Source organism: Zootermopsis nevadensis, unplaced genomic scaffold (assembly GCF_977971745.1).
Source record: "Zootermopsis nevadensis isolate Lab colony 2312 unplaced genomic scaffold, Znev_1.0 Znev_ptg000027l, whole genome shotgun sequence".
Lineage (NCBI taxonomy): Eukaryota > Metazoa > Arthropoda > Insecta > Blattodea > Termopsidae > Zootermopsis > Zootermopsis nevadensis.
In genome coordinates this window covers 5,805,121-5,829,133 of record NW_028259159.1, presented here as the reverse complement: position 1 = coordinate 5,829,133, position 24,013 = coordinate 5,805,121, and the positions used below count along the sequence as shown (strand labels likewise).

General features: G+C 40.9%; 2 protein-coding genes across 2 annotated transcripts in view; one reads left to right on the top strand and one right to left on the bottom strand.

Moving 5' to 3' along the window:
• Positions 1–160: 160 nt before the first annotated feature.
• LOC110839005 (uncharacterized) lies at positions 161–16,674 on the bottom strand. Its single transcript, XM_087356504.1, has 3 exons — positions 16,573–16,674; positions 4,282–4,375; positions 161–2,920 (listed from the first exon to the last, which is right to left on the bottom strand). Exons 2-3 carry the CDS (start codon positions 4,294–4,296, stop codon positions 851–853), a joined length of 2,085 nt encoding a protein of 694 aa, XP_087212630.1. The 5' UTR covers positions 4,297–4,375; positions 16,573–16,674; the 3' UTR covers positions 161–850.
• The window catches only part of LOC110839673 (uncharacterized), a 178,096-nt gene continuing 156,896 nt past the window's right edge, over positions 2,814–24,013 (top strand). The window contains exon 1 of the mRNA XM_087356503.1: positions 2,814–2,937. The gene's annotated coding sequence lies outside the window, so the exon portion shown is untranslated. The remainder of the gene's footprint in view (positions 2,938–24,013) is intronic.

The window sequence follows — 24,013 nt, the reverse complement described above, 5'->3', positions numbered from 1 at the left end:
TTCAGTAGATACGCCTTACAAAATATTACAATAAACTCGTTGGATTTCGTCAATTAAAAAAAACGTTGAATTATTTACGACATTTCCATGCTGAGTCACTGTAGCAATGTGTTGACACGAATTTTGTATACCGTAATTTCGCGTTCATATTATATATTTTGTGTGTTGTAAATATAGGTCGCTAAGTATAGAAGTCTCCTTGAAGATGGCTTTATTCTGGGTTGTTGCACCATGTAGTCTAGTAGAAATTACCTATGCCCCCATCATCAGCAAGGTCCGTGTGTGCTGGTAAAGACCTTTGTATGGGCCCTCTTCCCCTTTCAAGAATAAATGTGAAATGTTTATCGTTTCAGAAACATTTATTGTTCAGGACAGGTAAGTGTGTTTAATAAGATCCTTCAAGCTTGTGTTCTACTCAATAGCTGGTGCAGTTGATTAATCACAACACGAAGAATGTGCCCTACATTTGAAACAAGCACACATACACACTGAGTTTAGTACATTAATTTAAATGGATAATTAATTAAAAATTATCTCACCAGTCTTGTTTCGTAAATTTATGATAAATAGAATGTAGGTATTTGCATACCTATATATATCCCCCCTCAGGGACCGACATCAGTGGATACGGGGGACTGGTACCCCCGAGGTACCCGATCTGCCCAGTGCCTGGGGGTATAGCTGGGCCACCCTACCTCCGGGGGCTGTAAATACAGAGGTCTGGTCCTCCAGGTTGGGGGTTGGACGTGGGGCTGACAACCCCACTCTGTAAAAAAGCAACTTGTTACAAAATGTTATATTCTTTCCATTGTGGACAAATCCAAAACCCGCGTTCAGACTTCAAGGGTTTTTATTGCAAGTTCGACGACCGCCGTCGCCCTGTGTTTTCCTTGCTCCAGCGTTGTTTGATGCGCCTGTAAACGCATTCGGCAAGGCAGACGAGAAGGCTGAGCGCATGGCCGCAAAGAAGCAGAGCAAATGCTGGTCCAGTGTGAGAAACTGAGAATACGAAGTATCCGGTGCTGCCGTCTTTGTCAGATTCCGGTATCCTCTTCAGAAGTGCGTCAGAATTTAATTCTGCCCAGTATCTATCCACGAGTCCTCCTTCCTGGCTTAGCCTGATGAATTTGTTGAGTTGGTTCAGTATTGGACTTCCTCTGCGCAACAGAACGACGATGCTTCCGTCAATCAGGTTCTCGTCTAGGGTACAAGGAGCATCCGTTTTACCTTCAGTCCCGAATTTATTTGCCACGTATTTGGCATACGTAGGGACAGCTATAGTAGCGATATCGTGATCTTGTAGTATTCGCTTTATGCAGTTCTCCATATCACTGCAGTCTATACGTCGTGACGCAAACAACTTAATCTGTTCGGTGTAATCCGTAGTCAATATTCCCGTCTCCATGGCCGAGTTGAATCCGTAGGATACGTTTGACTCCACGAGTTCATCAAACGTCTCTATCCTATCTTCGTACCCTGGCTCGACAAGATATGATACGAAAAAAGCTTGGAAAACTGTGTTAATAGCAAAACAGTAACACACATAAAAGACGAAGAAAACCCTGGTTTTCCAAGTTTTAGGCATCTCTGTAACAGATATCCCGACGAAAATTGCCCAAGTACTGTACATACAGCTGGTGATTGTCTGTAATGTGTTAGACTCCTTCATGGCCAAGCTGTCTGAAATGCTTGCCAAACACCAAAACACTACTGACGTCAAAACAAAACAAAGTGTTATTGCCAACCAGACAGATGCATCGAACATGGTAATGATTTTCTCAACCCTTGGCATAGCTTGTGGACAAGGAACTAACCATTTTATCGTGCCATGTATGTAAGGTATTGACGGCTCAGAATCTGGTGTTATGATTATTGGAAGCATTGGAACTAAGCCGACGATGACTTCAGCCGAACCGCCAACCAGGTTCTCCATTACGGTCCAGCCACCCTGAAAAGTAATTTCTAACACAGGTGGAAGGAACACGACGGTCATGTTCATTTTCCTTGCCGAGAGGAGGAAGAACTCGACCGAGAAACCACGGACGTCGTACTCGGTGGTGCCATCTTTTCGCGTGTGGTTTTTATTCAGAATCACAAAGGGCTCGATTCCAATGGTCGCTACTCTGATGACGCAGTTCTGGAAATCTTTAGGTATTTTTGGAGGGAACAGATTCGCTCTGCTAGGAAATGTGACGTTGCTTTGAACAATGCATTGATCCATCAGAGTAACTTCATTCACTTTACCGCAGTTTCCTCTTTGATATGGGAATCCAGAGAACAAATCAAATATCGCCCCTTCCGAAGACAGGTTTCTCATTTGTTTCTGGAGGTGATTTCTTTCAGAATTTGATATTATAACAACATTGTCGAAGATACTGTGTTCCTCCCACATCGTTTCATATATTTCATGAGCAAGGGACCGGGGAGTACCGCTGTTGTGATCAGTTACCACGACAACGAATCTCCCTCGCGGATTCCATTGCTGAATCTCGCTGTCACTCAGCGTGTCCAGTTGTCTTCGAAGACAATCTATGACGTTCTCGTGTTCCTGTTCTCGCCAGATGAAAATGATGTAGTTGTAATTCGTCTCGGCTGTCATTGTTACCTCGGCGTCTGAGGGAAACTGCACTGGGCAACTCATGTTCTCGTTTATTTTTTGCAGCACCGAGTTCACCAGATCAAGGTCATCGCCGTACGAAAGTTGAACCCGGGGGCGTCCGGTGACCTCACGTACGTCTCTGGGCACGGAGAACAGAAGGGATCGTCCATCGGAAAAATACTTTTGGGCGATCGCCTCTACGCACAAAGCCATGTGGTTCTGTTCCTCAGTCAGAAGGACGCGTCCTCTCGCAGGACCGATGACAATTAACATCCCTATTAACACCAGATGAAGAAATTTCTTCACGGGGAGAGACGCCATCTGGAATTCATAACAAGGCATGTTGCTATAACTCTTAAATAATACCATTGACTAAGATTTGTTCTTGAGAAGCTGGCAGTTGCTCAGCTCTTCAAGAAATTTACCGTACTCTGGAACTCGGAGGTTAATTAGCTTGCTTACAGCAGCGCGTTATTAAGGCTATCCGAGCCAGATTACACCAATTCATACCACCACCCCTGAAATCCATTTAATATTATCCTACCATCTGTGTCGAGGTTTTCCGAATGCTGTCGTCTCTTAAGAGTTTACAACGCAAAACTCTATACTGATTTCTCATCTCCCCAATGCCCAAGGGGTTAGTTGTGATGAAGGGTGTTGGATACGTTTTATCGGGTCGGGTGTTTGTGTTTTTATGCAAGTTGACTTTATTTATAAAGGCGCGCTGTAATTCTTTACGAATTCGTTTACAGGTACTGGAAGTAAATTTAAAGTACGTAAATATCCAAAATATGAATGGTCTGCAGGGTGGAGAATAATTTCCATAAGACACGCAGGAAGGGACACTACTAAGAAACTAATTAATAAATAAACTTATAAGAAGATTATTCTTTGATACTCGATAAATAATATTAAAATATATTAAAAATTTTATTTCCGTCAATCACAAATATAATATTGTTAAAAGATTAAAACATCAATTAACGTTCCCCTTCGAGTACTCGATTACATAGCCATCAACAGGTGTTATGTAGTTAAAACTTATTACTGAAATATTGAATTTTATTGTTTTTTATAATTTATATTCTTCATTTTCTGATGATGTTCTTCTTGTTCTTTATATATTTCTTCGTTGCGTTGTATTATCAACAGGTCACTGTTATTAGGTTTGTATTTTGTAGTGTCGTCAATATTTTATGTAGGACCAAGAAGTAATATCGTAATCGTATATAAGAGATCGGAGATGTATTGGACTGTAATGTATCGTGGCTGGTTACCGATTCTACTATATACGATTACGATATTACTTCTTGGTCCTACATAAAATATTGACGACACTACAAAATACAAAATACAAACCTAATAACAGTGACCTGTTGATAATACAACGCAACGAAGAAATATATAAAGAACAAGAAGAACATCATCAGAAAATGAAGAATATAAATTATAAAAAACAATAAAATTCAATATTTCAGTAATAAGTTTTAACTACATAACACCTGTTGATGGCTATGTAATCGAGTACTCGAAGGGGAACGTTAATTGATGTTTTAATCTTTTAACAATATTATATTTGTGATTGACGGCAACAAAATTTTTAATATATTTTTAATACTTATAATCACAATATGACGCATTTACAATATCGATAAATAATGTATAAATGACGATATCCGTACCTTTGAAATGCTCATATGTGTGACAGGTGGTGCACATCGAAGCGAACTGGCCGAAATCGTATGATTCAGTGTGCAGGAATGCTCCTCCCTGTCACTAAAAAAATGAAGGCAAAATTAGGGCTTAAAAGTCACGCGAACTTACAATCACAGCTTGATGGGTTCAAACTAGACTCGCCCTAAGTGAATACTGAGGCTAATGGGATGTGTGTTCACAGTTCCACCTGCTGAGATTAGCATGATCAACGGACAGGATGTCCAAATCGCTTAAATTATAGTACGTTAAGCCTTTGAAGTCGAAGCTCGTCGAATTAATATTCATGAATTCACTCCACTGCCGCAAAGATAAATCAGTTAACGATGTTTAAGGAAACAACTCGCTGTTTACTCTGAGAATCACATGAAATCAACAAATACGCTTTGTGAGAGAAAAGCAGAACCATTGATTTTTCAAGAACATGCTACCTAAAGTTTCCACTAGACTTTACAAGTTGATGGTTCGTAGAGATTGTAGGAGGTACCTACGTTTTCGAAAATATACTGTCTCTATAGTAAGCCCCGAAGATGTGGTAGTTTTCGCCCTAAATCTTGGTAGGCCTGTCTCCATACACGTACAAACGAGGTCACAACTTGAAAGATCGTCTCCACTACCCTGAGATCATAAAATATACAAAATTTTGATCCAGAAACCTGAATGGAAGACGTAAGTTGTAATTCAGGGCGTGTATTGACGAATGATGTAAAAGTGGATATTAAACATGTTACAAGGGGATGATCTGGCTTCATCTGCCTGAGGGTGCGATCAAATGGCGAGTTCTTGGAAACACGTGGAGTTCTTCACGGAAACAATTTTTTTAAGATATTAATGAATTTAAAGTGAGCGTAGTTAACGTAGATTCTGTCAGTATATTCTTCTTTCAACTCTATTTTCAACCCTGAAGATGGAGACATCTCGTGGCACTTGTATTCTAGCGTGTCTTTTCGTTGACTAAATCCCCGATAGATTGCACTAGTAGTTCCATTGCAGTTGCCATGTTTGCTGCTTCAGTTACTCATGTTAATCGGCTTGGAAAAAAAATGATGATTATGAATTGTGAATGAGGACTTTGTCAAGGCGTCCTTCAGTTCGAAGTTTGCTTTGAAAGACTCAGGAAAACACGCAGTCTACAAAATAAGTGGGGACCCGGCCTGGATTCAAACCGTGTACGTTCTGAATGAAATTTAGAAATGCTTCACTAATATGGAAAAAAAACAGTGTTACATTCATGTTCCTCGATAACTGCGTTCCCATTCACGCTTGGTCTCTGAACCCAAGGAAGACGAACTGATAAAAAAGAAAGATTGGATTTTTGTATACCGAAAAATGTCCAAAAGATCTGTGGCGATTCGATACATCGCAGTTATTTTCGGCACATCTCATATTTGACTTATGTTTAAACACATAAAACGTTCTGCTAGGTTTTTTTTTCTGTTAATACCAAATGGGATTCGAGTTACGTGTAGGTTCACTTTTCTTCCGATGTTCCTCCTTTTTTCCGTGTGAAATCTGTAGTTCCTATCTCAATACAGGTAACTCAACTTAATCTTATTTATCTAAACTTTCTTCGTTTGTTATAATTGTGTCCCAAAAAAAACCATTATTATTATTTGATGACTTGTCTTTCAAGGTGTTTAACTTTGCGTTCTCGCTAATTATTCGTTTCGTGTTTACTCCGTTTTACTTTTTTTCCTTCTGCACTCCTTACAAATCTCACTTCTGCTGCTCTGGTGTCCATGTCAAATTTCCTTCTCCAGACTTCAACGTGAGCATGCTGTCAGTTTCTTCCTAAACTTTACTCATTTCCGTGAGCGTTTTCCTCTGTAGCAGGTAACATTTTCCTGCTGTACGAAATGTTAAACATATATAAATCATAAATCAACCATTAGCCACGGTGATCTAGCGGTTAGAACGCTGGCCTTGTAATCCTGGTGTCTCGGTTTCGATTCCCAGCGGTGCCCGAATTTATAACTTGTGTTGGGCAAGGCCGTGGTCTAGGCAACACGGAGTTTTCCTCCGTGGCATCCCAACAATTACTCCATTCACACAGAAGAAGGCAATGGCAAACCACTTCTGGATCATCTGCCAAGAACGTATATGAACAGGTCCCAGTCCGAGAAAAGGATGGAAGGATCCTGTTCATATGGACCTGTCGTCAGACAGAACACTAAATAAATAATAAACTAAATCAACCATTACCGAGTACATAAAACGTTCAGAAAATCATTATCACAGTCGTAACTATGGAATAAGAATATTCCTTATTTAATTTCTTATGCTTCAAGCAGAGAGAGAGAGAGAGAGAGATTTTTGTGTGACGTTCGGTTTTATTAATGTCTTAGTAATGCCACTCAGTGTGTTTACGTTTTAATGCCATTTTCGATTGCTAAGGTGTCTGAAACGTCTAGGCAGCCTGGGTTCGAGAGAGAGATGTTTCGTCCGCGTTCTGTTTTTGTTGCTTTATAATAGACTGGTCCAGTGCTCTGTCCCTTCTCTGGGTAGGTTAGGCCTGTAGAAAACGTGTATGGTTAGAGGTGACCAAGATACCAGTGAAACTTAAGCTCAGAAAAGTAATGAACAAGAAAATGCTGGATAAGAAAGTGAAGACAATAAGAACGTAAGGAAGAAGACGAAGATGATGATGATGATGCCATAGTGTAAGAGAAGGATGAATAGGGTAATGTTGAAAAGGAATAAGGAATGAAATGGAGGAGTGCCGATGTAGCAAAGAAAAAACTTAGAGAAACGAAGTTGATCGAAGAAGGAGAAAGGAAATTAAAAATGAAAAATAACTAGGTGCAGAATGAAAGAGACAACTTAAAAGCAGACTTCTTAAGTTAAAGTCTTGTGTCACGGGTGAAACGGAACGAGTAGTTGACGGGATAATGCTTCCGGGTGTTCGCTGTTGCATAGCAAGAAACCAGGCTCGAATGGCTCAGACGTGGCGCCGCGCAGCGTCTGGAAAGAATGCCATTCACACAATTCCATGGGATGGAGTCTCGTGATTGCTGGCTCACATTTTACTAAGAGTAAGAAACCTGATCGGAAACGTAAATATCATTGGATGCGTTAACTTGCGTAGTAATTCCTTAACACCATTCGTGTCTTGAGACTCGAAATATTAAACGTGCCAGACCATAGATTACTTGTTGCAAACTTTAGCTGTCTCCAGTGAAGAGTCGTGCTAGACGTCTATTTAAATCTCTGCTAAGCAGTTCAGCCTGGACTGTGGAACATTGCTGATACCAAATCTCGTCTACAGACACGATTCTGAGCCAGTTTTAAACTATTCTTGTCAATCTGTTCTCCTAAGATCTGTTTTATTCATAACCTCCATGTTCTTGGCCCTGATTCGGTTAAATGTTTAAGTATGGTATGTATCATCTTGTCATGTTGACCGCTATATAACGTCCAAAATAAGGGAAGGTTTTTTTTTTCAGAAATGGGCAGAGAAGAAATTTAGTTTGGAAAAATCCATTGTCGAGTTAGATGAATTTTGTCAAGAAATCCGAATGTTCGCAACGTCCGTGCGGTGAATGCCCTGCCAAACTTATCCTTCGTGAATTTATTACGACGGTCATATTTAAAGTATTTATTTAAATTCGAGTAGGTAAATATGTATCTGAGACATTCCTCATCAAGAACGGTCTAAAACAAGGAGATGCTTTGTCTCCCTTGCTCTTTAACTTTGCGCTAGAATACGCCATCAGGAAGGTCCAAGGTAGGCAGGAGGGTTTGCAATTGAACGGGACACATCAGCTATTGCCATATGCTGATGATGTTAATTTATTGGGGGACGATATAAATACAATAAAGAGGAACGCAGAAGTTTTACTAGAGGCTGGTAGACAAGTGGGGCTGGAAGTAAATTCAGAAAAAACTAAGTACATGTTAGTATCTCGTCATCAGAAGACAGGCGGGCAAAATTATCTTAGGGTGGCTAATAAATCCTTTGAAAGGGTTACAAAGTTCAAATATTTGGGAACAACAATAACAAATCAAAATGATACTTGTGAGGAAGTTAGGAGGAGACTAAATTCCGGAAATGCTTGCTACTTCTCAGTCCAAAATATTTTGTCTTCCCGTCTGATTTCTAAGAACCTGAAAATTAAAGTATACAAAACAATAATATTGCCTGTTGTTTTGTATGGGTGCGAAACATGGTCTCTCACTCAGAGGGAGGAACACAGATTGCAGGTGTTTGAGAATCGGGTGTTGAGGAGGATATTTGGGCCTAAGAGGGAAGACGATGGGGCGTGGAGAAAACTGCACAATGACGAGCTTAAAAATCTGTACTGCTCCCCCAGTATTGTGAGGGTGATTAAGTCGAGAAGAGTGAGATGGGCGGGACATGTAGCGCGCATGGATGGGACAAGAGGTGTGCACCGGGTACTGGTTGGGAAACCTGAAGGGAAGAGACCGCTGGGGAGACCTAGACGTAGATGGGAGGATAATCTCAGGCGGGATCTATGGGAGATAGGAGTTGAAGGAAACTGGATTTTGTTGGCCCAGGACAGGGTCCGGTGGAGGGCTTTGGTTAATTCGGTGATGAACCTTCGGGTTCGGTAAGCCATCTAGTTAGTTAGTTAGTATTTATTTTTTATTATACAATGCTGTCGGTAGCTTAGGCTAAATAGCATCGATTTAAATCATAGAAATATTGTGTGAGTATTGGTCATGTCATCGTATGTAGTATTTGGTCCAAAAAATACCAAGACTCGGTTCACACAGACTTGTTTCTTGCAGCTGTTAATTTGACATTGACGAATGTCAGGATTTAAGAGAAGACGTTTGCTTTCTTACGCCCCACAGTTTGCAACACTGTTGACAAGTAAAAATAAAAAAATACAAATTTTATCTGTGTGTAATATTCAATTCAATTCAATTAATTTATTTACGTGTTTGCCAACAGCAAGAAGCCAATAACAGGCAAACACTGATAATACATACAATAATAGTGAAATAATAATGGATAATATTACACAAACGGATTAACTAAACTTATACATGTACAGTATTAAATATAACTGCCAAGTACAGGCAAACCCAAAATAGAAACAATATTAACACAGAGTAAAATAAATGAAGGAATATAAATAAAAACAAATAATCCACCTAGGGAACACTAACATAATTGTAAAACTTTAAAGAATATAAAAAGACAGATAACGAAGCTAGATCATTTCCCTTGTTGAGAACGTTCGCTCAAGAGAGACAATGTTTATGCTAAATCTAAACAATTTTAAGCGTTTCCCTTATCAAAGTGTTTTCTAACATTTGCGATGTTTTCGTTTCCTACTCCGGCAACCATACAAAACAGAGGACGGAGAAAAATTTTATTTTAATCAGAAATGTTCTTGGACGTGTTTATGAATGTTTCGATGAAATCGGATGCAAAATGAAATATGTAGGGACATGGACAAGAGATTATCATAATTTATAAATCACTTCTTTGCTATTTTTATGGACTGCAACTCAGTAATGCGGGAAAATTGTGAGACGGAACGGAATTGAAGATTACGTTATGTTAAGTGTGACAGTGAACGACCTATATGTTTCTGATTGACGACCTTCATACACTGTTCTCATACTTGAGCTCAAAATAACATATGAATCCGTTTTAATTGGTAAAGAGACTGCATATTCTTAACCAATCGTGACATTTGGAGGTGAACTACTTTTAGTATAGACATTACAAACTCTGTACAAAAATGACACAAGTTCTTTCGGGATTATTTTCCAAGCAGAGGCTGTCAATAGCGTAGATGGTTGTATATTTAGAGTCGCTCTATCAAACTGCATTGACAACGATAAATTGGGTGTAAAATGGAAACAAGCGGCCGAGCCTTATTTACATTGACTGTAAATAAAATGCGCTATTGCTACAAAGCGACTAATGCTTCACCTGTTAGTAAGTGTCTTGTACTCCCATGTGTCCCTTTTTCATTAAATGCTTCTGTGACACGTGAACAATAACATAAAAGTAACGGCTTTTAATAGTTTCAGCGAGTGGACGAATTATGGGAAAACACGTGATGGAGATCAGGCCTTTCCGCGTGTGCTGTGGCGTGCGTAGAGAACATAGAAATGGACCACATCAACGCAGACTCAGTACGAAACGTCGGTCGGCATACGCAGAGGACGGGATGTTGAATGCAATAAGGGAATATTATGATATCAGTAATATACAGGCCTAACCCGTGGGACCGAAGGTTGTGTGGGGTGTTTTAACTTCCTGCTTCATATTCGGGTGTCAAAGTACGTCATTATCAACCCAGTGGTCGGTCATCCTGACCGTGGGTTATTGTGGTTTCCTTCATTACCTCCCTCTCATCCAAATCCTTCTGCACACTTTACGAATTCATTAAACATCCTGTCCACTATTGCTATATGAATCTGTAGATCAAAATCGTCATTAAATAAACCGATAAACATCGTATCAACTCTAAATCACAAGGCACTGAACAGAAGTTTGAGAGTTGCTCAAACGGTCGAGAATTTCCGTGGTTTTTTTTTTTATCACGGAAGTGTGAGCCCTCCATGTTTTATCATTGTGAAATCTAGTAAACATCTAATATCCTCGCAGGTTTCTGAGAAAAATTTATGTGTCGTCATTCCACCAATTGCTGTGTGTCCGCAAACCGTCTCTCATTCAGGATTTCCGAAGAAAAATGCTTACACCAGTAACATTTTTTTAAACTCGGAAACTTAAATTAAAGTCTGTAGCATCGATGGCACTCGTACGTAACTCAGCAGACGAGATTTTTTCAGGATTCCTTTCAAATACTCCAAAGGAAAAGAAGAAAAGGTATAAATGCGCTTGGTTACAAGTGGTCTGAGGCCGGATGTGGCCCGCGGGTCGCCCTTTGTGAATCTCTGATTTAGGGTAAGGGCGAGCAAATGGAGCCTGCAGATACAGCGGGTCTGCGAAGGGCCTTGCCATCCAGCAGGCACGGTTCTGAGCCCCTTTTTGCACTATTGTCTCGTGTGTCCTGCGCCGCTGTGCTGAGCTGTGTTCTAATCTCAGTTTTGAGTTGAGGAACTTTTACTTCGGCTACGCAATGACGCACCGACACCGTGTTAAACGCAAGGGATTTATCGCTCTTATTTGCTGTCTAATTTCGTAATGAATCACTGTCACGTGACGTGAGAAGAGGAGAATTTGTAATCATCATTTCTCCAAAACACGAACTAAGACTAATTTATTTATTTTAGAATTTATCCGTTGTCTGTTGAGAGTTTTTAAAATTGTTTACAAACATATCTTCTCGAAGGATAGATCTGCCTTTGTCGTAGGGTAGAAAGGGTAAGATTTCAGGTTCTCACGGCGGCGAGTATAAAGATGACTGTCATCTGGGATGCTGGTACAAGTTTATCGACGTTTCAGATGTTTTTGCTACCTCTGTCATCAGGTCGATGATTGAGGTAGTAAGCTCGTCCGAAACGTCGGTAAATTTGTATTTGTCTACACGATGCAATGTCCCAGAAGACAGTAATATTTACCTGTTCTGTTGAATTTGTTAGATTTCAGCTATTCCCGATCTGTTGCGATTTCTGAAGGAATTTTAGGAAACTTTAACGGTTCATGGATGAAGTTTAAAGTAAAAAACTGGTTATATAATATTCTCTAGAAAGGCATTCTTCAGGGAAGAACACAGACTGTAACTCTGAATTGAGAATAATTTTTTAGTCAGCCATACTAAGAATTTAGACTCCGGTAAAAAAAACTACTAGATGTGATATTTCTGTAAACTGAGGGGCATTTCTTTGCGCGTGCCAACCCCGATTTACCCGGTATTAGGCGTGAAGAATGTGAAACAAAAGACGCGCTGTGAATCACGTGATCGAACAACGCGGAAGATGAGTTTTGGAAGGTCATTCGGAAGAGCAGGGGAGAAACGAACCGCCTGTCAAGGACCCCGCAGGGCGTCGACCCCACGACCTGCAATACATTGAGTATACTGGAGCATTACCATGCCAGTCGAGCTGTACGGTCCAAGAACTCGGTATTCCATGAGGCATGTTAAATGTGGCGATAGCTCGAAGCGCCACGGTACCTGAACCGTTTTCTTATGCGTGATTTGCACGAAATGGATAAGATGAATGCGCGTTGGTTAGTTGTGCCCAACCTCCGAAACCGAAGACGGATTTGATGACAATTGACATTAGAATTACAAACTAAAAACCGCAGGGAAATTTTAGTTTTGGGATGTACCGGCCGCTTTAACCTCTGCAGCAAAAATAGGGTGTTGAGGAGGATATTTGGGCCTAGGAGAGAAGACGATGGGGCCTGGAGAAAACTGCGTAATGACGAACTTAAAAATCTGTACTCCTCCCCCAGTATTGTCAGGGTGATTAAGTCGAGAAGAATAAGATGGGCGGGACATGTAGCGCGCATGGATGGGGCAAGAGGTGTGCACCGGGTATTGGTTGGGAAGCCTGAGGGGAAGAGACCGCTGGGGAGACCTAGACGTAGATGGGAGGATAATCTCAGGCGGGATCTATGGGAGATAGGAGTTGAAGGAGACTGGATTTTGTGGCCCAGGACAGAGTCTGGTGGAGGGCTTTGGTTAATTCGGTGATGAACATTCGGTTTCCCTAAGCCATCTGGTTGGTTGGGTCCACTATTTGGGAAGCCTGAGGGGAAGAGACCCCTGGGGAAACCTAGACGTAGGTGGGAGGATAATCTCAGGCGGGATCTATGGGAGACAGGAGTTGAAGGAGACTGGATTTTGTTGGCCCAGGACAGGGTCTGGTGGAGGGCTTTGGTTAATTCTGTGATGAACCTTCGGTTTCCCTAAGCCATCTGGTTGGTTGGGTCCACTATTTGGGAAGCCTGAGGGGAAGAGACCCCTGGGGAAACCTAGACGTAGATGGGAGGATAATCTCAGGCGGGATCTATGGGAGATAGGAGTTGAAGGAGACTGGATTTTGTTGGCCCAGGACAGGGTCCGGTGGAGGACTTTGGTTAATTCGGTGATGAACCTTCGGGTTCGGTAAGCCATCTAGTTAGTTAGCAGAACTGTTCTGAATCGATTTTATCCAAAATAACTCGCACGAAAAATTCGTACCTGACAAAGTTTGTAAAAGAGACATTTCGATTCAGTGAAATAGGTGTGTACACAGCTTCGTGTATTAGAATAATAAACGGTCCACTGAATCGTGGAACATTTCAAAGTTTTTGATGAGATGCTAAGTGTTCCTGCCTACTTACTTTGCCTCCGTATCACGTAACGCACTGTCAGAAGACAAGATTCAACAAAGTCCCTGGGCAGTACACCACTGCAAGAACTGGAGGGACTTTGGTGTAGATGAGAGAATAATATTCAAACTAATTTGAAACGTTCTAGAAAAGATATCTGTCCCTCGGTCACTGAAGAAATCTTCTGCTTTATATATATGGAACCCTTACGTGCATTAACCTTGTTAACAAAAGCCCGTTTGAATCCAGTTTACACCCTCACATGTTTGAAAGATCCAGTTTAATAATATCTTTCCATCTGCTCCTTGGTCTCTCAAGTGGAACCTTCCCTTCAAGTTTTTTTTTAAACTAAAATTGTATGCGTATTTATTTCCCTGCATTAGAATTTCAAATGTATAAAAGCATATAATATTAAAATGGATGTCCGGAAAGTTTGTGATAGTGTGTACTGGCCCTAAGTAAAATCCAAATTAGGGCTTTTGTTGTGACGGTGATCATTTTCTAGATTTTAAAATGAGGTTAGCGTATGCAATAATTGTGTAATGTGGGGTCAACTACTGATTTTTCAGTGAATACGAAGCCCCAAGCGATGCGTTGTTAGGTATGGATGTAAGTAGGAAATAGAAAACTTGGGAGACCAAGTAGTAGATCGGATGGCATTGTTGAAATATATCTTAGAGAAATAGGGCGATTGGTTACAAGTGGATCACGACTGGGTCCTGTGATGTTCTGTTTTTTAACACGGCAAAGAACCTCAGGGTTCCATAGAAACTGGGAATTTCACGACCATCTGAGCAATTATTCAAGGATCTGAAACTCTCGCACGTCTTGTTTTGTTGGCTGCACTGCTGGCGACTTCACAGTCGTGATCGTGACCCTCTCTTTATACCATGCAGCACAACAGTGGAATCCTCCACACCAAAACACTGTAAACCTGAGACTCACTACCCGGCTTTACCCACCGAGATTTCTCATTTTCCACCATATGTGTTGTGATAGGGGGCCAAAATAGGGCATTGACGTGTCCTTCCATATCCTTTCCTGTTCATATTTCCCACTGATTCCTCCATTCGACGTCTTGTAACGTATAGAATTGATAAGGCGCCGTTATAATTAATGGTGGCTTGAATCTAAAGCAAAATTACGCATGCGTATTTAACTCTGTAGTTACACCACAACGCACATTTACGCTGTGTAGATCGGATTTTCTCAGACTCTGATTAAAGCTTTCAAAGGTTCAACACCGTCTTCACAAAAGCCTCCCACCGGACGCGATCCTGCGTCCACAAAGTAGGATTTGAAGCTTTGACGGCAGTGTCTCCCCGAAGATCTCTGTCTTCTGTCTCCATAAATCATTGTCGATATCTCAATTAGTCCCTCTCCATGATGTCTCACCTGCACGTATATTTCTTGCGTTCCGTACCCCAACGACATCCTCAATCAGTCTTACCCTTTCTTGATTTTACAACCCCTAAAAGTACTTGGTGATTCGACACCAGATTATGTTATGATGATAAGGAAAATTAGATGAGGCAGGCATGTAGCATGCATTGGGGAGACGAGAAATTAATATAATATTTTAGTGAAAAATTTTGAAGGGAAGATACTCCTTGGAAGACAATGCGCAAAGTCGATTGACAATGAAGAGTTTCGATTTGCGTAAATGATTTCTTCACGTCGTTCCTTGTCCTTTTGTTAGGAGCCCTCTTTCACCCTTTGATGTTATTATTGGGTCACAAATGAATAATTAGTTCATTTGTAGTCTGAAAGGGTGCAGCATGTTCTGTATTATAATTACAGATTATTAAAATTTTGCTATTATTTCACAATTCACTGTCACGTAAAAGTTTTAACTGAATTTAAAAGCGGGCTATGTAACAATACATCTTTAAAAATGAAACACGTTTGTTAGATTGAATAAAAATTTTCTTGGATATTATCCATCGTCTAGTAAATATAAAACGTAAAAAACGACGTTTCGGAGATGGGACTCTATCTCCGTCTTCAGGTTCCTACACAGTTGGGCCCACTAGATAGAGCTAATCCCTATCTCCGGACAAATTAAAAAAGTGAAAGTCCCAGAATAAAAAGGCATAACCACACCATCCATCCGTGGGACGTAAAAGAATAGTATGTAGAAATCAAAATTCATTAAACACGATAAAGCCAAAAAAACAAAAACTCACAAAAGGTGGGAATAAATACACATGAATTTTAACTCGAAACTCGATGCCCAACTTGGATTTCTTCAGAGATGACAGGTATCCAAATAGGAGATAAAGTATATCATAACATAATTTCTTGTTCACTCAATGGCAGTTTTTTTTCAAATTTATCTTGTAATTATTAAGAAGGAAGATAAAAGGAGTATGTGGGGCGTGTGGGGCGTGTGGGAATAACAAACGATGCAATGGCTAGCTCTTATGGTGACGTCTGTGGACATTCAGTTAAATGCAGGATATAATTTTCTTGAATCCTAAAATAAATGTGAAATTCTCTAGAAATGACTTTGCTGTGGACTTAGTTTAGTTCATTTTCTGAGTTACTGAGATGGATGGTGATTGGTCGGTTAGTTGCCAAGATAACTACACACACGTACTTGAAAATTCCAGCTACACGCATATTCGGAGATGTAAGTTGTGTCAGTTTTCCATTAAGCAACTATGTCTCTGTTTCTAGCGCAACATTAGTATTCACATTCTGTTGTATTATTTATGCATTCAAATTGCATGTAATAGTCTACGAGGCACATGTGATAGTATTGTTGGTCTCGTTAATAATGACATGGCGTTTTGTATATAATGCAAGGTCAGTTTGAGCGCATTTGAAAGCGAATATTTTAAATGTAAATTTCTGTCTGCTCTAATAAGAATACAGTGTCTATACTTCAATTCTTAAGTTACGTAAGGACATTCTACTTGCTTTACAGTGCGTTGTCTTGGTAACACAGGCAGATCTACACATAGTAATATTACTTACAAGCAATTTTAAATCTTATATATTTCTGGCCCAAATATTTATTGTACTATACACTTAATTTTAATTTTAAATTTACCTCTGTGTCTTCGAATGTGGTATTCATTGTCTCCAAACGAACGCTTTGAAACTAATAACCTCAGGAAACTGTCAGAAGGGCACTAGAGTAGCCTATACACATTTCTCGAATGCCTAGTTTACATTGCGTACCTCGTAAGCGTAGATGTTTATTCACCGCGTATGCAAATACATTATTGTAAAGCCTAGGTTTGTCATGTGTAGTACGTCATTTGTCATTCGGTGCAGAAATTATAATAGGAATATTTTATGAAGCACAGGCTAAAGCTGACTACAGCCACGCCAAAAGTAGCAGGTTCTGGGAAGAACTTAAGACGTTCAAATGTTTGTCTGTATGATAATATTAAAGTTGAAAAACAATTAAAGAGTAATTTAGTGATTCATTTCGATGCATAATTTCATCTAACACATATTCCGACTAATTTCATTAAACTTTGCTGATGTACTGCCAAATATTTCTCTCCTTATATTCATTTATAGTTGTTGATATAATACGATAATTTGTAGTTATGATTCTGAAAAAGTGTCATACACACCTTTAGTAGTTCATTAGTGACTGTCATCAAATAGAAGGCTAAATATAGATTTCGCTCAGCCGCCATGTTGTTTTAAACAAAAAAACTTTTGAGACAAAAGCGCCACTTCCATACCAAAATTTTCCAGAGCTAAGTATTCAGAACAGAAATAAAACCGAATGCATTAATAGCCGATGATGTTCAGAGTTTCATAAAAATCTGTCAAATTTCTTTAAGAATTTCTCAAGCGAGGACGAGATGATACTATAACCTACCATAAAAAGTAGGATGAAAGTGAATCAGTGCAGCCAGCGGTTGTCATAGAGACCGTTAATGGAATATTTGCTGGTCACTTCACAGACGCTTTGATCACGTCTGGAGTTCAGGCCTCTTGATCAGGTAGTGTTGTCATGGTTACGTGGATGCACTGACCCTGCACTGACCCAGAACGGTGTGAACAATAACTCGGTTATTACAGTACTTCATGTTTAGCAAGATATAATCTTTTCTTCACTGTCTGTGACTCCACTCCCTTACTAAAAGTTAACGTGACTGACATGAATTTTAGCATTCCCGGTGACTGGCTATGGGCTGCACGTCCGGAGTTGGATTCCCATCGGGCTCACCACGTCGGTGGCTGCTCTGTTCCCACCCGACTCCATATTAAAGGGTTACGTGGGGCTCCTTACTGCGCCAAGTAGTAGACGTCGTCAGCTGTCTACTTTTATAACCTGTCTGCCATCTATTGCTTTAATCAAAATTGTTTATAGCATATACAGTGACCGAGTTTTTGATTACGCACATAATATTTACGATGATTTTTCCTCCTTATGTTAGGTAAATTCTGGGATATGCTGGTACCATACTTTGGCAGCAACCGATTTTCGTCAGCTCGCAGGGAGAAAAAAAACCCTTATGATATTGAACATTACGAATTTTTAGTCATGACCTCTGGGTTGCGTATGTGGAGAATATGGACTGAGTGGTGGGGAGGGCTTTACTGATATGTCTGAGAAGAGAAGAGATATTTAGGGAGAGGCACTATAACCACAGCACTCGATTATTTCACTTGTATTCCTTGCACGATACACACATCACTTCAGTACATATTAGGTGGGTTCGAATAAATAAACTAGGCACTCTGAGTTTGCATTGACACGACAAAACAGCAGCACAGTAGCTACTCTTGCAGATAAAGTCGGCCGCCAGCCATTAACGTGAAGGGAGGCATTCTCTCTGACATTTTCCAGTCCGAGAACATGTGACAGGCGCAGCTCCACCCAGGTCACGTGACCTGACCTGACCTTTCCTCACGTTGCTCCGCATTGCGAATACCATTTAAACACGATGGTGGGGCTTACATCTTCGAACGAACGTCATATTAGCGCCTTCAAAATTTGAATTTTTTAATATTATACTGTGTTTAAATTTTGTCATTGTGGTAAGAATGGATTTAAAGTGCAGGAAAGCAAACCCAGATGTTTAAAGGTCCTGTCCTGTCTTGAGCAATCATTGCTCTGTCTCTGAAGAAGTTGAATGCTTTTAGTAAGGACCCGACTGTCGAATATGACAGCAGATGCCTCAGAGAGTTCGGGGCGGCACAGCTGCGTCTGTGATTTCAAACATATCCGTAGCACGTGTTCTCTGTGCGGTCCGGTCTCCAGCAGGCGCCCATGTGACCCAGGGGTAGCCAAAGTGGCTTAAACTGTTACCTTCTCATATCCATTTTGTTGAAAGTGAGCAAATCTCCGTATTGATGACGAACATTGAAATTGTGTTCTTGAAATGTTATCAATAAAGCCCACGAAGCACATGTTAGAGGAAACTCAGGGGGTTGCCGTTCCGTTTTGTTTGCCAAACTGACTGAGTGCTGGTTAGTAGTCGGTGTGCATCCGGAAGGTCCTGCGACCGGCCATCTCGACACAGGTTTTCCTTGGTTTTCCTCTGTCTTCAAGCAAATGCTGAGATGGTTCCCAAGTTCAAAGTTGCCACTGCATGCTTCTCATGCAGCCCTCCCTATTTAAATTAATCGAAACTTACCCCCTCGTTTTGTGGAGCCCACTAAGCCACATAACTTTCCAAATTATAGTTTCAAAATTCATTAATTATGAAATAACAATTTTACTGTGTTTGACGTAAGATGTTACTACTCGCCAAAGAAACGTCTTTAGACTCAGTTTGTCCTTATCAGAAGGACGAGCGGGCATTGTCTGGGAACCTTGTGATTATGAGATGCGTTTTCCCCCTCCGGAAATACTTCTTAAGTCTTACTTCTCCCCCATAACTTTATCCTAGTTCCTGTTATCCGATTAATCTTTAACCTCTCTGTTCCTTCTTAGTAGCTAAGATGCAAACTTGAAACTGTTCCCCGAATTTCTTAGTTTTGACTTTGAATGTAATGATTTTAAAGAAACAGGACAGGGATCAATGCAAGGACTTCTGGAACATTTCTGGGGTTAGGTAAAATGTGGGGAGTGTCTTGAGCAGCTGAGCTACTACCGCTCCTCCCTTAAGTAGCGCTGGTTTTCGTGGGGGGGGGGGGGAGAAGAGCAGCTGGTGTGCAGCACACCCCCGCAACAAAACACCCCCTTGTGCTACTTAACAAATCCACCCTCAACATCTGGCTGAGTGACACGGCCATTAACAATGCTGCTGTGCAAAAGTGGCACAAGATGACGTGTTACAGGGCATTCGAATATTTATTTCGAAGCAGGAACGCGTATTTAGGCGTTACGATTCTAGGAACAAGCTCCTACGTAAGACGTCGGTAAACTTTCTGGAAATTCGCTCGTCGCCAAGAAATATGTATGACGAAAACGTCTCAAATTCGGAAGGTTTGTCCGTCCGCCCGCACGTTTTATGACACTCAAAGGTAATAGGTTCAGTGTGATTAAATTTTGACACTGTTGGGACTTAAATTTTGGTGCTTAGAATGAAAAGCGTAAATGTAAACTTACCTTTTTTTTTTAAATATTAGCTTGTCATACAGAATATTATTGCATGACGCAAAATGTAGGTCGTACCAAGATTACAATTTCTCGTTGATGTGTTTTCCTTTATGGTGATTAAGAAAATATGGGTAAAATGTAAGTTCTCGTTTCGTTTTAATTTGGTTAATATTTTACACCAGCGTCGTGATGCATGTGAGAAATGTGTACAAAGGTTTGGTCGGAAACCTTAAAAAGAAGAGTCCATTCCGAAGACATAGGCATGGATGGGGTGACAATTTTAAAATGGATCTTAGGAAAATATGGTTTGATGGTGTGAGCTGGACTCATTTGGTTCAGGTTAGGGACTGATGTCGGGCTCTTGTGAGCACAGCAATGGACATCAAGCTATACAAATCCGGTACCTAAAGAAAAGTCTGCTAGTTCGTAAATTATCCAAGAAATAAATATCGTTAAACTTGTTTCCTGGAAACTGGGACGTTGTCAGGCGACCAGCCATCTGACAGAAGGAGTTGTTCCCCTCGTGCACCCAGTGATGTGGGGCCCACGTGTGTCTGGGCAGCTGCAGCCAGGAGCCACGCGACCAAATGCGTCCAAATGTTTAGCAACAGCAATTAGAATTCACGTACAGACCACGACGTATACATCGCCCCATTCACGGGAAGCTTATAGTTGCTCGGCTAGTCAAGAAGTTACCCGAACAGTGGCTAATTATCGTGTTCACAGAAGTCAGCCACTGGACCTCACGCTATGTTTATTTAAGGTCCGTTTTAATATTATCCTTTTATTTATATGTAAATATCCCAAATTGTCTCTTGCATTCAGGCTCTTCAACCATAATTCTTTGCACTTCTTTGTCTCCTCTATGCGTGTGTATGAACCTTCCCGCCATTTTCCTTGGTTTCATGCCCCTGTTAATGATTTATGAAGAGTACGAATAATGACGCTCATCATGATAATGCAATTTTCTCATCTGGGGTAATTATTCTCGTCCCTTGGGTTTTAATATTCTTCCCAGCATCTTGTTCTCAGACACACAGCATCTTTCCCTTTTGCGGGACACTCAAGTTTTTCGGTGAAATGGCATCCTGCTTAATTTTCAGATAGGTCTTGGGTTCAAATCTTTGGCCAGAAGTCCCTTTATCTTCTTCAGGCGCGTTCCGAGATAGTACCAAGCCACGACAATTTCCTTCCGTATCCTTAATAGGTAATTATTCATTAATAAGCCTGTCATTCGATGAGTTACTGGCACCGTCATTAAATAAACCACAAATAAGTCAAAAAAGGGCCGTTCTCTTAATACTTAGTCTGTATCAATCGCTTATTGAGCCAGCTGTTATGCGGTGTTTGATTACGCAAGACGGTCTTGCCTGCAGGCACATAACAATCTTGTCTATTAGGTTAGGTTGCGTTTTCTTGGCCAGAACTGTGCTTTCTGCATTGCCCTTCGCCTTTCTAAGGCAACCGGCAGCTGTCTTTTAAACCTTCGTCCTTCAGAAAGTAACCGCCGACATGTGACTGGTAATAACGGAAACAGCCCCCCCCCCCCCCGGGGACCAACAAGTTAACCACCCCTTCGCAAGATGGCCGGAAGTGTGTCACAGCTCCTCAAAGAACCCCCTCCCCCCCCCCCCCCGGGTACCTTATTGTAATTCAAGAGGTGACACAATATACCGGAATGTTTTAATTTGCCCGTTAAAAGTACGGAGCACAAGAAATTTCAAAGAGAGGGCCGGAGAAGAATGTCGTAAGCGAGCAGTCTGATTTATGCACACGATTTAATGTTGACGATGTTGGTCTTCTGGGCTGTAACGCCGCTTTGATAGTTAGGTAGATGTCAATGTTTCGAAGAAATTTCTTGTCTCCATCTTCAGGGTTGAAATGAGTTTCTTAGAAACTTCGGCATCTATCCACGAGTCTACAAGGCGTTACAACCCAAACGTCGTCATCTTCACCGCCTTGAGAACTTCGAATCTTAGACAGAATCTCTTCAGAACTGTTTGTGATCAGTCATGTATATAGGCATAACTGAATTATATACCGTTTAAAAGTGCGTTAAATAACGTCAGTATTTGGTACGGCTTCGTAAAAGAACCATGTATTCCCAGCTTCGCCTTTTCTCGTGAAACTTCTCTTAGTAACATGAGAGTAACAAAAAAGTTGCCTTGCTAAACTCAACGTAATAGTTCCCATGCCGAAAAGTATCCTTTTTTTCAGACCACCTCACGCAACTGAGCCACATAAACCTGATAGATGAGAATTTGACCGCCTTTAGTAGGCAGTTCCGGACAAAACCGCGAAGAAGGTCGATTAAGTCTCAAAAATTAACTACCTGTTTATTTTATTTTGAAATTGGATATGTGTAGACTGGATTCATATGGCTTCGGATAGGGTCCACTGGCGTGCTCTTGTGAACACGGTAGTGAACATTCATCCTCCTCAAACAATACATTTCTTTACCAAATGAGCAGCCATCAGCTTCTCTAGTTGGACACTTCGCTCCACGTGGCCCCCCGAGCTGCTATGTTACTGACACGCGAGTCAAGACAGACCGTGGAACCCGGATGTGATCATTCCAGTGGGCTAATCGTTAATGTTACAGATCATGCAGAACCCACTTTTCGTAACGTTTAATTAAGAACACTGAGTGAGAGGGTATTTTAACCTCTGACCTTATACTGTTCCTTTACGTCTCAAAGAATCTGTACAACACGAATCTTAAAAGCTGAGGATTCAGGTAGTCGGTTCTACGCATTCCTTCCAAGTAGATTTGTGACGAGAACTTCAAACTACTTTAAGGTGTCCCAGAATCTCAATCTATCTCCGTTTTTAGTGTCTCTTGGTTTTCAAATAGCATTTTTCCAACATATTTTCCAGCTTCCAGGATGTCTCCTTCCGTAGCCTTAAGTGACGAACCTAGCGTCAAACATGTACCTTGTGAAAAGTTCTTCTCAGGCTACTAGCCGTGTTAAGGTGGCTTAATAAAGAAAACACCAATGTTCCCAGAATCATCTTCGTCCTCGTCCTCAGAGTACTGTAACACTTGTGTTTTCTTCGTTAAACCACCTTAACACGGCTGGTAGCCTTACAAATAACTTTTTATACTTCGTCATCGTGAAAGCTTCATACAACACATATATCTTGTGATTACATTTATCAGCTTCCTCTGAGCTCGAATGTGTTTGGTGACAATTGTCGTCGGACTCCATGCACATGATTGAGGGTTCCCGCGGTTTTATTCAGTCTGTACTGATAAAATTTCTGGACATTTCCATGACAGCCGTCTTCTAGATTTCAGTCACTCAGTATTCATGATCATTGAACTCAACGTTGAAAAGTGTCGTTAAATAGCCTGTGTGTACTAGGTCTACGCTTTCGGTCATGTCCTCGTAATAGAGAACCAGGTTTGTAGTTCTGACGTCGAAGCATGAGACACCTTGGAGGACCGGATTTTCATACGTCTTGGTCACTCTGCGTTCTATAAATGATGCGTGTCTGAAGATATCTTGTTGGAATGTTCCATGGGTGGAGTCCACTTATGTGCGAGAAGGTTTCCAGCCGACCCCTTGTTTTGAAAAGCAGAGACGGCCGTTAGATGTGATTTGTTACAATCTGATGTGACGTTCGCGGTAAATGGCAACTCAAAAGCGTGTTACATTATTCGTGTGGAAGTTTCGCTCCAAAACGTGTGCGAAACCAAAACAATTGAGGCTTGTCACAAATACGAGAGTGTTTTCGCGGAGAGGTTACTTCCTAAGAGAAATCGCGCGCAATTTGCAACTTTATCAAACAAAACGTATTTATCATTTCATATCGAGCGCCTTCAGGGAAATCCTAATATGACACATTTTCCTGGAATCTACATTGATTTAGTGTAATTTAAACTAGGTTGGCAATGCTTCTTATCGCACACGAAATGTCTGTGCTTGTGTTTGTTTTAATGTTTCAACTCTGGCGCCAACAAAACTTGGGGGATAAT